The 15,588-nt window shown below is 32.2% G+C and overlaps 1 protein-coding gene across 1 annotated transcript; it reads left to right on the top strand.

The window, feature by feature from the left end:
* Positions 1-1,374: 1,374 nt before the first annotated feature.
* LOC139522692 (putative uncharacterized protein DDB_G0282133) lies at positions 1,375-3,716 on the top strand. The gene is made up of 3 exons (XM_071316160.1): positions 1,375-1,656; positions 1,691-2,350; positions 2,385-3,716. Exons 1-3 carry the CDS (start codon positions 1,375-1,377, stop codon positions 3,714-3,716), a joined length of 2,274 nt encoding a protein of 757 aa, XP_071172261.1.
* The last annotated feature ends 11,872 nt before the right edge of the window (positions 3,717-15,588 follow it).

Below are 15,588 nucleotides of genomic sequence, written 5' to 3' on the forward strand. Positions count from 1 at the left end.
TATATATTTGTATGTCATTTGGCCCCACGTTGTCTCAGATAATGACTTAACGATTACAATCCGGCGACGACGTAAACTATATGAATTAAGCAAATCATATTTCATAATTAAGTGGACCTGGAGACTTCATATTTTGTATACAGATTCCTCAATCTATGAAGTTTCCATCTGACATATGTCCATTGTTTTTTACCTTATTTTCATGGTTCAGCGACTGTTTGAAAAAGAAGTTAGTATTTTTGATATGGGAATTTCTCATCTTATTATGAGTAATAAAATATAATAATCTCCTGTTGAAATATATGATAAAGCGTATAAAACATGGCAAAATCCGTATCATATGTCGTATCACCCTCGACCAAGAACATCCCTCGGGCCTAAAGGCCCTTGGGCTAATATTGATGTCTCGTCATTTTGCCATTTTTTACATTTGAAAATGCCTGTACCAAGTCAGGAATATGACAGTTCTTGTCCATTCATTTTTGATACGTTTTGTTATTTGATTTTGCCATGTGATTATGGACTTTCCGAATATTTGATTTTCCTCTAAGTTCAGTATTTTTGTGATTTTACTTTTTTGTATCTTTAGAACGATTTAACTTGATTTAAAATCAAAGCAATAAAACTAACATTAAAACTAACACATTGAAAAGGGACTATAGTGGGACAAATAAATTGGATTTTCCAACTTCAGGTCGATATCAATTTTACTTCGCCAAAACTACTTTATTTATTCGATAATATTAGCTCCAATAACGTTTGTTTTAGTTTTTATTCACTTTATATTTCAATACCTTCCCTAAGTGTTGCTATTCTTTTTTAAAACAAGTAGGACACTTTTATTTCTATTAAACATGACAATATTTATTTTTGAAAAATTCAACTGTTTATGTTTGAAATGCTGCATATTTCATTGTGTTTGTCATCTGCTGAGATAGAAAGACAGACGAAATACCAAAATGAAAAAAGAATCGCTGAGCTTGGGCTTGAAATTTCTATTACACGGTAAATAAGAAAATATTAAAGAGATGCCATTTTAAGCAAAAATTTGATTAAGAAAAATTTGTTTTCGTTATCAGCATTTTCAGTTTTGCAGCAATCAAGTAGTTCTATTTTGTACATATTCACATTGTTTGCTCCAAATGGTGTCTTATATTTCTAATATGATTATAAGCGATCAGAAGATAATGATTGCCAGTGAGATAACTAACTACCAAACACAAAATGACGTAGATAACTACCTACCAAACACAAATGACTTAGATAGCTACCTACCAAACACTAATGACGTAGATAACTACCTACCAAACACTAATGACGTAAATAACTACCTACCAAACACTAATGACGTAGATAACTACCTACCAAACACTAATGACTAATGACGTAGATAACTACCTACCAAACACTAATGACGTAGATAACTACCTTCCAAACACTAATGACGAAGATAACTACCTACCAAACACTAATGACGTAGATAACTACCTACCAAACACTAATGACGTAGATAACTACCTTCCAAACACTAATGACGTAGATAACTACCTACCAAACACTAATGACGTAGATAACTACCTACCAAACACAAATGACTTAGATAACTACCTACCAAACACTAATGACGTAGATAACTACCTACCAAACACTAATGACGTAGATAACTACCTACCAAACACTAATGACGTAGATAACTAACTACCTACCAAACACTAATGACGTAGATAACTACCTACCAAACACTAATGACGTAGATAACTACCTTCCAAACACTAATGACGTAGATAACTACCTTCCAAACACTAATGACGTAGATAACTACCTACCAAACACAAATGACGTAGATAACTACCTACCAAACACTAATGACGTAGATAACTACCTACCAAACACTAATGACGTAGATAACTACCTACCAAACACTAATGACGTAGATAACTACCTACCAAACACTAATGACGTAGATAACTCTCTACCAAACACTAATGACGTAGATAACTACCTACCAAACACTAATGACGTAGATAACTACCTACCAAACACTAATGACGTAGATAACTACCTACCAAACACAAATGACGTAGATAACTACCTACCAAACACAAATGACGTAGATAACTACCTACCAAACACCAATGACGTAGATAACTACCTACCAAACACTAATGACGTAGATAACTACATACCAAACACTAATGACGTAGATAACTACCTACCAAACACTAATGACGTAGATAACTACCTACCAAACACTAATGACGTAGATAACTCTCTACCAAACACTAATGACGTAGATAACTACCTACCAAACACTAATGACGTAGATAACTACCTACCAAACACTAATGACGTAGATAACTACCTTCCAAACACAAATGACGTAGATAACTAACTACCTACCAAACACTAATGACGTAGATAACTACCTACCAAACACTAATGACGTAGATAACTACCTACCAAACACTAATGACGTAGATAACTACCTACCAAACACTAATGACGTAGATAACTACCTACCAAACACTAATGACGTAGATAACTACCTACCAAACACTAATGACGTAGATAACTACCTTCCAAACACCAATGACGTAGATAACTACCTACCAAACACTAATGACGTAGATAACTACCTACCAAACACTAATGACGTAGATAACTACCTACCAAACACTAATGACGTAGATAACTACCTTCCAAACACAAATGACGTAGATAACTACCTACCAAACACTAATGACGTAGATAACTACCTACCAAACACTAATGACGTAGATAACTACCTACCAAACACTAATGCCGTAGATAACTACCTACCAAACACTGATGACGTAGATAACTACCTACCAAACACTGATGACGTAGATAACTACCTACCACACACTAATGACGTAGATAACTACCTACCAAACACTAATGACGTAGATAACTACCTACCACACACCAATGACGTAGATAACTACCTTCCAAACACCAATGACGTAGATAACTACCTACCAAACACTAATGACGTAGATAACTACCTACCAAACACAAATGACGTAGATAACTCTCTACCAAACACTAATGACGTAGATAACTACCTACCAAACACTAATGACGTAGATAACTACCTACCAAACACTAATGACGTAGATAACTACCTACCAAACACCAATGACGTAGATAACTACCTACCAAACACTAATGACGTAGATAACTACCTACCAAACACAAATGACGTAGATAACTCTCTACCAAACACTAATGACGTAGATAACTACCTACCAAACACTAATGACGTAGATAACTACCTACCAAACACTAATGACGTAGATAACTACCTACCAAACACCAATGACGTAGATAACTACCTACCAAACACTAATGACGTAGATAACTACCTACCAAACACTAATGACGTAGATAACTACCTACCAAACACTAATGACGTAGATAACTCTCTACCAAACACTAATGACGTAGATAACTACCTACCAAACACCAATGACGTAGATAACTACCTAGCACACACCAATGACGTAGATAACTACCTTCCAAACACCAATGACGTAGATAACTACCTACCAAACACCAATGACGTAGATAACTACCTACCACACACCAATGACGTAGATAACTACCTTCCACACACTAATGACGTAGATGACTACCTACCAAACACTAATGACGTAGATAACTACCTACCAAACACTAATGACGTAGATAACTAACTACCAAACACTAACCAAACACCAAAAACATAGATAACTAACTACCAAACACAAATGACGTAGATAACTACCTACCAAACACTAATGACGTAGATAACTACCTACTAAACACTAATGACGTAGATAACTACCTACCAAACACTAATGACGTAGATAACTACCTTCCAAACACTAATGACGTAGATAACTAACTACCAAACACAAATGACTTAGATAACTACCTACCAAACACTAATGACGTAGATAACTACCTACCAAACACTAATGACGTAGATAACTACCTACCAAACACCAATGACGTAGATAACTACCTACCAAACACCAATGACGTAGATAACTACCTACCAAACACAAATGACGTAGATAACTACCTACCAAACACTAATGACGTAGATAACTACCTACCAAACACTAATGACGTAGATAACTACCTACCAAACACTAATGACGTAGATAACTACCTTCCAAACACAAATGACGTAGATAACTACCTACCAAACACTAATGACGTAGATAACTACCTACCAAACACTAATGACGTAGATAACTACCTACCAAACACTAATGACGTAGATAACTACCTACCAAACACTAATGACGTAGATAACTAACTACCAAACACTAATGACGTTGATAACTACCTACCAAACACTAATGACGTAGATAACTACCTACCAAACACCAATGACGTAGATAACTACCTACCAAACACCAATGACGTAGATAACTACCTACCAAACACCAATGACGTAGATAACTACCTACCAAACACAAATGACGTAGATAACTACCTACCAAACACTAATGACGTAGATAACTACCTACCAAACACTAATGACGTAGATAACTACCCACCAAACACTAATGACGTAGATAACTACCTACCAAACACTAATGTTGTATCCTAGCCAAATTTTACCATTGAATAAACGTTATATGAAATACGTTTTTTAAACACTGAGTTTTACATTTTTATGCAGTTAATCTGCATCATGCGAGCACCCTAGATTTGTGGTCTACCCATTAAATGCTAAAATACTGGCCATTGTTATTATCTAGCTGGCTACTATGTTATATATAACTAATTGAACATTTTTTTAATACTTTTAATTCTGGATTACAAAAAATATTATTAGAAAAACCTTAAATGATCGTCGAATCACCCAAAACTTTTGAAGTTGCACATAGGAAGAAGTGCTCATTAGGAATTCTTATGTAGTTTACTATCGCCTGTGCTTTTGACTAAGATGTCAAAAAACAATTGTACGAAATATTTAATCGCTGAAAATCTTTTAAGACAAGTAGTTTAGATTTCCCAAATGGCAAAAGTCGTAGGAATATTGTTTGTCGTCAATACGTAGTACAACTACGTCAGTAGTCTATTATATAATAAGTTCAACTGTTCATGCTGTTGGCGGCAATTTCAAATTATATAGAAGACGAAATTCGTATCTTTTCAATTTGGAGGCAGGGGTTCAAATTAGCGGTGGTCCGAGGTCCGCGACCTTCCACTTTCGACTTGGTTACTAGCCACGCCCGACGGGCCTTCCACTCTGAGACAACTATATCACAGTTATAGTAGTCTCAGTTCTACTTGAAAGAAAATAAAAAATAGCTTTGCAAACCTTTTCGCAAAAGACTCCAAATAAACGATCTCAAAACTTATTTTAATCATTATTATTCATGACAGCGATGTCAATTTTGTTCAATCGCTAGCTATATACAGAAAATCGCCGTCAAAAAATGTGTTAATACGAGTAAAATCGTATCTGACTGACAATAACAACATTGGAACACAATGGCAATGGCTGCCGTGAAAAGACAATTACAATTTCGGATCCGATTCCGGAAGCGGATAAGGATAATTCCGGCTTTTTGGCGAATCCAGGCAGGTGACAAAATACATCTATGCATGGTAAATGAATATAAACACTAGAATTGAAAACCAAAAGATATATGTAAAAGAAAGAAAAAGCAGAAAATATTTTAAACAGAAACTCAAGATTACTTTTGACAAATTTTAATGTCAAAATCCAATACAATATGACAGCTGGGAACAGTATATCTAACATTATATATGTTCCTGGTCACAATATAATTTTTTTTTATCAGTGATAAATGTTGATAATGCATGTAAGATGCTTTTAAAGTGTAAACATATTACTGCAATTTTGAAGGGTTATTTTTTTTCTCAATTTTGAAGGGTCAGTTAAAGTAGCTGGAAGATTCTTACTTTATTTTCACAAATAACTACCTGTAGGCAAATCATATGATATATAGGTGCCCTCCTGTTTGATAACGTTGAAAGGGATGAGGGATGAGATCCCCACCTCTCAACCATATACATTCATGTATGGGACTATATATATAACTAATCAAATGAAATATAAGGGGAGTCCATGGGGTGACCCACCCCCTCCTGTTTGGGAACTTACGAAACGGTCGAGATCCCCACCCCTAAACAATATTATTAGTTACATAGTGTGCTAGTGACTTAATACGGTATATATGGGGTCAGTAAATTCCATATAGGGTGAGAGCGAATTTATTTCAATCTTAATAATCAATTTCTTCGTCTGTTGGAACTTTTAAGATTTTTTTCTTAGTACCGTTTTGTTTTTTTATAAAGGGACATAACACCATTACTAACCGTGTATGAAATAAGCCCACCCCCTTCTTACCTAATATGGAATATAAAGGGACGTAACTCCACTACTAACCGTGTATGAGATAAGCCCCGCCTCCCTACTAACCTAATATCAAATATACACGGTTTGCACGCGGACGCTTTTAACCAATCATATTCCTGGAAATGTATAGGAGGTAAGATAAATATTCATGTATGGGTCAATATAACTAATTAAATGAAATATAGGAGGAGTCCATCTATCCCCTCCTGTTTGAGAACTTGGAAACCGAAGAGATCCCCACACCTAAACCATATATCTTCATGTATGGGACAATATAACAAATCAAATGAAATATAGGGGAAGTCCCTGGGGTCATCCTATCCCTTCCTGTTTGAGAACTTGAAAACCCTCGAGATCCCCACCCCTATACCATATATATTCAAGTATGGGACAATATAACAAATCATTTACATTTAATATGGGCAGGTCAGTCAGACCTCACCTTTGATCCTTGCAGTAGTGAACATTTGTCTGATTTGTGTCGCATAACTATTGTACTATAGAACACATACTCAGTTTTCTTTACAGGGAAACCAGTCCATTCATACTATTACATGTTCGTACTAAGTCAACACGTACTACTAACAGTCAACTAAAACCAACGTTAACTACCAACTAGAACAACTACAATCATTGCGAACTTGTACCACTGCAGACTCACCATAAAAAATATACATTTATATATTCATTGCTATTGAAACCTTGATAACATATAAATTATTTGCCTTAATAATTAATTCATTAGATAAACATAAATGTACAATATATGAATGTTTAATGCCACATCAGAGGCGGATTTAGAGGGTTTTTCAGTGGCCCCCCTTCCATTTTTGAGAAAAAAATTTGGTTGATTATATAGGGAATCACTGAAGCATGACTGGAGCAGGTCCCCTGTTAGGCAGGCAGTGGGCCCCCACTTATGAAAATTTCTGGATCCGCCACTGCACATAATTAAGTTTGCCTGGTTTTTGGTTATCTGCCTTCAGCGCTTACAGCGCTTTGATTTATAGTTTTTTGCTCGGTTTATTCAAGATTTCCCTCAATTTCATATGACTTCAGTGAAGAATAAACATATATTGACACCACTTTACAAAGCATATCTGGGTAGAACCCTTTATTAAAATCAAAAAACGTTGTTTCCTTTTTACTTAGGTCATAAAAAGTTGAAAACAAAAACTAATTGTGCAACATGCACACCTATTTAGCTAGATTGTTACAGCAGGTAAATGTCCTTAAAGAGAAATGTTTGCAATGTTGGTTAAATGTTGATAAGTATGAAAAAGATAAATGATAGTTTAATGGTTGTGTGGTGATATGATGAAGCTTTTGAACAAGCCCAACACTTTTGGTACTCAGGTATTTTTATGCCCCACCTACGATAGTAGAGGGGCATTATGTTTTCTGGTCTGTGGGTCCTTTCGTCCGTCCGTCAGTTCGTTCGTCCCGCTTCAGGTTAAAGTTTTTGGTCAAGGTAGTTTTTGATGAAGTTGATGTCCAATCAACTTGAAACTTAGTACACATGTTTCCTATGATATGATCTTTCTAATTTTAATGCCAAACTAGAATTTTTACCTCAATTTCACGGTCCACTAAACACAGAAAATGAAAGTTCGAGTGGGGCATCCGTGTACTTGGGACACATTCTTGTTTAATTATCATTTGTTTTAGTTTTGTGATATGGAAAAGGAGGGGGTCTGTAGCGATGGTAAACATGGAGATTGAAAAGACACGCAAGACAGAATTTCCAATATTTGTTATATTTTAACCCCCAATATCTATGTACTTTCATTTATAAGTGACAATTTAAAATTTATCTGGGTTTGAATTTAAAATATCTTCTTACAGATCAATGATGCACTTTTATGTGTTTAAATAGATGTTAAAACAGAACGGTTTATTTTTGTATAATACGATTAAAATTTTAATTTCCTCTAAAATTCAATTACCTTTATAAACCATAGATAATTGCAACATATGGATGATAATATATGCAAATCTGAAAGACATAATACCAGGATTCATGTTTATAGCAATATTGTTGTATAAAGAGTATTACAAACACATCAATACAGTCTAATATGTCTGAGAACAATGCAGGGGTGATTCATAGTTAAAATAAATAAAGAAAGTAATGATTTATTTTTGTGTGACAAGAAATGCTCTGCGATATTGGCATTGACTAGGTTCATGAGAAATCCATGGACATCTGGGTCATGTGATAAGTTTTCTATAAATTTCATTTAATTTGCATGATTGAAGTATAAAGAAGTTATTTCTCCTTTTTACAGATTTGTAATGCATTCTTTAATATGGTTTTAATAAGATAAAAGCTTTGTCTGAGTAAATACCTTTCTAAATGGTTTATAAAATTTGGATAACAAAATCACATATATGAATTGGTTGTCTTGAACTACACCTTCATTCTTTTTTATTGCAAGGTGTAAAACAGTTTGAAAATAAAGGCAACAGTAGTTTACCGCTGTTCAAAATTCATTAATCAATTGAGAGCAAACAAATCCGGGTAACAAATTAGAACCGCGGGAACACATCAACTATAAGAGGGAAACAAAGGAACAACAGGAACTCTGAAGTGCAACAAAAATAAACGCCAACAGACATAGAACGGAACTATTTGATAACAACTGCCATATTTCTGACTTGTTACAGCATATTTTTAGCAAAAAAGATTGTGGGTTAAACCTGGTTTTATGGCTAGCCTAACCTCTCTCTTGTATGACAATGTTAAAAATATATCGCTAAGATGACAACACTACGTGGCAGAAAAACAACACACACACATACAAGAACTATCATCCCAGAGAAATGCAAAAAACAAATAACACAATAGTCGGCACAAAATAAAAACAACAGAAAAACAACAAACATCTTCCATTAACAACAGACAGCACAAGCAGTGACGCTCTTATGTAACAAATGTAATCTTGAACCATAATGTACAATTATGTTCACAATACCAGTCAACAATTATCATGATAATGACGGTATAAATAGGCTATAATAATAATAATAAATTAAACTACAACGGTAAACCCTAACACATTATTCAACCAAAACCACAACAGAAACACCAAAATTAATCCAATATGTATTTATCCGAACAGTTCGTATAGGGTGAAGCTATTACTGAGCACGACATAATCACATTTTACTTATCAGAAACTTCCGGTTTCCCTTCTTTTTGTTGATAAAAAGATTTAAGAAGCAACCATGTTTAAAGGGAATCCGAAATAAAAAATCGAGAGTTTTAAAATATTATGTACAAGAGTAAGAGAGTCTTATCACTGACATAATATAATTTCTATCTTTTAAAAGATTTAACTTGATTTAAAATCAAAACAATGAATTTACATTAAAACTTACACATTGAAAATCGGCAAATGAACAAACATGAATAGGATTTTCCAACTTCAGTTCGATATCAGTTTAACCTCGCCAAAACCTCTTTATTTATTCTATATTAGCTTCAATAAAGTGTGTTTGAGTGGGATAAACACTTTCAATATTGTCCTGTAGTGCTAATCCTTTAAAAAATAGGACACTTTTATTTCTATTAAACATGATAAAATTGAGAAAGGAAATGGGGAATGTGTCAAAGAGACAACATTTATTTTATTTTTGAAAATTTAACTGTTTATGTTTGAAATGCTGGTTATTAGTCATCTGCAGGGATAAAAAGACAGATGAAATACCAAAATGAAAGAAGAATCTCTGAGCTTGGGCTTGAAAATACTATTACATGGTAAATAAGGAAATATTAGAAAGATGCCATTTTAAGCAAAATTATTTTCTGTTTTCGAAATTTAGCTTTTTTAGTTTTATATTGTACACATTCACAGTGTTGGCTCCAAATAGTGTCTTATATTTCTAATATGATTATAAACAATAACAAGACAATGATTGCCAACGAGATTACTGTCAACCATACCCAAATCACATGGATGTATTTTCTGCTTTGGTCTCTTTGACACGTTCCCCATTCCACTCTCAATTCTACTTTTAGTCCCTAGAACGACTTTCACCAATTAGCAAAACTGTATAGTTTAAAGCTTTAAAAGGCATCGAAATGACAAAAAGTAAAGCATAAAAACACTAACAACAACAAAAAACGACTCGATTAATGTACAAAAAAAAAAAAAAAACAAACATAAAAACAAATTTGATGTCCCAATTACGGAACCGAGGTTTGAAAGATTTGTTCTAATGACTTTTGACAGTTACGCAACCTTTATTCATTTGAATTTATCGTCTTTAATGACCTTTAAATTGTCATTTCTACTTGTTAACTTTGTAATACGTCTGAGCACTAGTCCTTATGTGACACTTTCATTAAGTTTTAAAAAATTGCATATTTTTCGTATATTAGCTTACTTTAACCATTAAATAAAACGTTATATGAAATATGTTTTTTAAACGCTGAGCTTTAAATTTTTTAATACTTTTTTGATCGGTTTATTCAGAATTTCCCTAACTCACATACGACTTCAGTGAAGAATAAACATAAAACATATATTGACATCACTTTACAAAACATAAATGGGTAGAACCTAGGACATAATGAGTTGACAACAAAGACTAATTTCGCAACATGCACACATATTAGAGCATTTGCATTATTCACGTATCAGGATACGTGCACGGATCGACGTATACGTATCGGGCAGATTTGTATAAAATAATAATTTTACCCCGATCTCAATTAAAATCTAATGCATTATATAATATTTTCATCGGGACCAACTTGGCTTAATTTATCTTTTTCTCATATACGTGTTATACGATACGTCGATACGGATACGCCAGCAAATACTTGATTAATGCTAATGCTCTATTTAGATAGATTATTACAGCAGGAAAATGTCACAAAAATAAATGTTTGCAATGCTGCTGTGAAAAGTGAAAAGTGACAAAAATAAATGATGGTTTAATAGTTGTGTGGTCAAATGATGAAGCTTTTGTAAATGAAATAAAGGTTTTTTATTATCATTTGTTTTTAGTTTTGTGACACGCAAAAGGAGGGGACATGTAGCCATTGTAAACATGTATATTGAAAATACACGCAAGACTGAATTTCCAATATTTTTTATTTCAACCCTCAATATCTATGTATTTTCATTGATAAGAAACAAGTCAAATTTTATCTGGGATTGAATTGAAAATATCCTTTTTTCTCTAGATTACAGTGGATCAATGATGCATTTAAAAGGGGTTATGTTAACACAGAACGGTTTATTTTTGTATAATAAGATTAAATTTTTAATTTCCTCTAGAATTCATCTACCTTTATAACGATAGATAATTGCAACATATGGATGATAAAATATATGTAAATCTTAAAGACAGACTATCAGGATTCATGTTTATAGCAATATTGTTGTTTAAAGAGTATTACAAACACATCAATACAGGTATGTCTAAGAACCATTCAGGAGTGATTCATGGTAAAAAAATAAAGAAAGTAATGATTTATTTTTGTGTTTCTAAAAGTGACACAGGAAATGCGCTACGATACTGGTACAAACCAGGTTCATGAGGGTCTTGTGAAAAGTTTTCTAAAAATTACACTTAATTCGCTTGATTGCAGTATGAAAACAAACTAGTGAATATACACTGAACGAACACATTTGATCTATGACACAAGGTAAATACAATAGGAATAAAATAAGGGGTTAGATAATAAACAATTTCATAAAGTCAACCATATCCTGCAACAAAATGCCGCCAAATAGAAAATTATACACTGGTAAATGAAAAAAAATAAGGCATGACTATTCTTGTTACAACTACAGGCACTTGTCTTAGGAAAACAATTGTGTGTTTTAGCTTTTTCCATTTGATTAGGGTCTCTCCGTTTTGAATTTTCCTCGGAGTTCGGTATTTTTTAAAACTTTTTTATATACCTTTATAATAAGGTGTATATGATACTTTTATTCCTGACACGAGTGCCTTTGATTGATAGAGGCAACAGTAGTATACCACTGTTCAAAAGGTATAAATCGATTGAGAGAAAACAAATTCGGGTTACAAACTAAAACCGAGGGTAACACATCAACCAAAAGAGGACAACAATGATACAACAGACACACTGAAGTGCAACAAAAAACAAACGACAATGCAACATACATAGAAACGAACTATTAGATAACAACTGCCATTTTCCTTGTCTTGGTACAGGACATTATAAGAATAAAATTGTGGATTGAACCTGGTTTGTGGCAAGCCAAACCTCGCGCATTATGGAAATGTTAGATATACCGCTAAAATGACAACATTAAATGACGGGAATATAGTACAAATAAATGCAAAAACACACAGGACAGAGAAATACATGAATAAGTAAAACTATCAATGTCCTAATGATATGTCTCCAAACAGCGCCAATCAGATTGAAAAGAGCAATTTACATTTCATTTCATTGAATTGTTATAGTCTAAAGAATAATTTATTTATGTCGCCTGTTTGATGTTCATAGTCATTTTAATGAATCTTTTAATTGAATGACTTCAAACGTAACAAGTTTTATAGTTATATACAACATTCTGATTTAAATACAGGAAGCTGATTGAAAACAACCAACGTAACATTTATTGAATTGTTTCTAGTTGAGGAAGATTGGCAAATTCTTTATATTACCAGATCAAGATATACTTGAAGAAACATTAGATTTTTTTTTTTTTGCCATGCTGTATCTACTTGATCAATCCAGATTATGAATTGGCATACCATGAAACTCATTATGCGTTTTATGACTTGCAGATACACCATTTTTATTATCTAAGGCTATGCTATTTGCCTTTTAAATTAAGAAAAGATTTGTCGAAAAGCTACTTTAATTCAGGTATACACATGCAAATAGTTACTTTGTGAATAAAATATTGATTAATTACAATTTATGAAGTGATGATAACAAAAAGTAATAATCAGTTGACAAATATTTTGAAAGTATTTTATAAGTATCTTATACTTGTGTAAATTTTTGAATAAATTTGGTACAAGATGTTTACTGATGTAAAAGTTGATCCTTGCAATTTCTTGAAATGTTATTATTCCTATAATTTTCTTAAACAAGTAAGAGGACTGATTCAATACAGTATGTATGACAGCTGACATTATTCAAAAACAATTAATTCAAAGGTGGGAGTATTAGATAAAATCACCTCAACCTTAATGCCAATCTTAATTCACCATAGTTAATATTTCTTGTATTACATAATTAAAAAAGACTCTTTTTTTATACAGCACAATAAATTACCTCAATAGAAACCTATAATCACTTTTAATATACACCACATAAAATTATTCTGTAAATTATTTTTCGAAGATGAACTATTTCAAAAAGATTAAAAGTATGTTTTCTTTTCAAAAATTGAAACAATAAACAAATATGCATAACTCTAACTTGGAAACTTTCTGAAATCGAATTGAGTTTTTTTATTAATCATTATTTTGTTATTTAACAGTATATATAGGAATACATGGAACGTTCTTCAATGAAGTATGAGCACCAAGTTAAAAAGAAAATTGTTATTTAACTTTTGTTGTTGAAGATGTACACGAATGAAACGTTATAACAATGTTACATATCAGGGATGGGCACGATTACTGACAAATGTAATCGATTAATAATCGATTACATGAAGGATTATTGTGCAATCGATTAATAATCGATTACTCAAATTTTAGTATGTAATCGATTACAATCGATTACTTTATCAAAAGTAATTACATTACTTTTCGATTACTGTCAATTACGTACTTCAACATTTCAACAAAAAATAACATGAGTAAAACACAATGATATTGCTCAACATTTGTATAGTGGAAATTAAGATCTTTACCAAATGCATCATTCAAAGCATTGTTTCTAAATTATAAGTTAATAGCTGCTTTTCGATCAAATCTCTTGATGAAGATTAGAAATATTTAAAAATCTTGAAATTTTGACTTTCAAACATAAATGAAAGATGTCATCGTATTGCAATAATCACTTATTCATAACTAATTGTTTTTCAAAAATTTAGCTTTCTTACTGACTAAGGTTAGCTTTTTTGTTTTTACTCTTTAAAATTTTTTTTTTTAGCATAGTTAATTATAATTTTTAAGGAAATATAAAAACAAGTAGAATAATTAATTAGTTCAGCTAATTTTTAAGATCAAAATTTATTTTATAATGACATGCATGATTTAAACCTTTTGTTTGGATAACCACCCTCATTACAGATTATTTAACTGCCACTGGAGTACAATTTATAACCTGGGGCTAAATATCGTAAATTTCCTTCTTAATTAGACATAAGATAATTAAAATAAAAACAAAGTATGTTTGTTATTGATTAGAAGACTTTGATCATCTCACTAGTAAAGGCAAGAATGTTGTTAAGATTTGTTAACTTCTTCAATCAAATTATATATACAAAATATATTTATAGTGTCAAAGGGATACATGTATCTATTTCTAAAAAGAATTGCTATGCATTGTCATTGGTTCATTGTTAAAAGGATTTTGTGTTCTGTTTTAATTTAATTTACATACATGTATATCATAACATTTAAGAAATCAACTGTTTATCTATTCTAAGCTTTAATTTCAACTCTGATTGAAAATAATGTTTTCAGGAAATTTAATACAAATAAGCTTACTACTTTTAAAAATGCAGTACAGAACTTAACGAAAGACAGACACATTTCTTATTTAAGATCTTATTTTATTATTTCAAATCTATTTTCTTTTTTTAATATTAAAGCTCTTGAATTATTGACAAGCACATACATCCATTTGTTTCAAAAGCTAGATATAAAGTAAATTTAGGTAAGGGATCTGGTTGCTCATAATGCAGCTTGAGACAAGATATAGGAATTAGTCAGTTGCTTAACTCTCGAGTATTGTTGATGCATAATATTTTATCTGTACCACAAAGTGATAACATACATATTTTCCTCTGAAATAGGTTATTTTTCATCAAACTATTTTACTAAAGTAATCGAAATGTAATCGAAAAGTAATCGATGATTACATCCAAATTTTTGCTGTAATCGATTAAATTACGATTACATGTAATCGAAAATGTCTTCGATTACAGATTACTATCGATTACTTGAAAAAATGTAATCAATTACAATCGATTACGATTACAGATTACGATTACCCCACCCCTGTTACATAT

The sequence above is a fragment of the Mytilus edulis genome, chromosome 5 (assembly GCF_963676685.1).
Source record: "Mytilus edulis chromosome 5, xbMytEdul2.2, whole genome shotgun sequence".
In the NCBI taxonomy this organism is placed as follows: domain Eukaryota; kingdom Metazoa; phylum Mollusca; class Bivalvia; order Mytilida; family Mytilidae; genus Mytilus; species Mytilus edulis.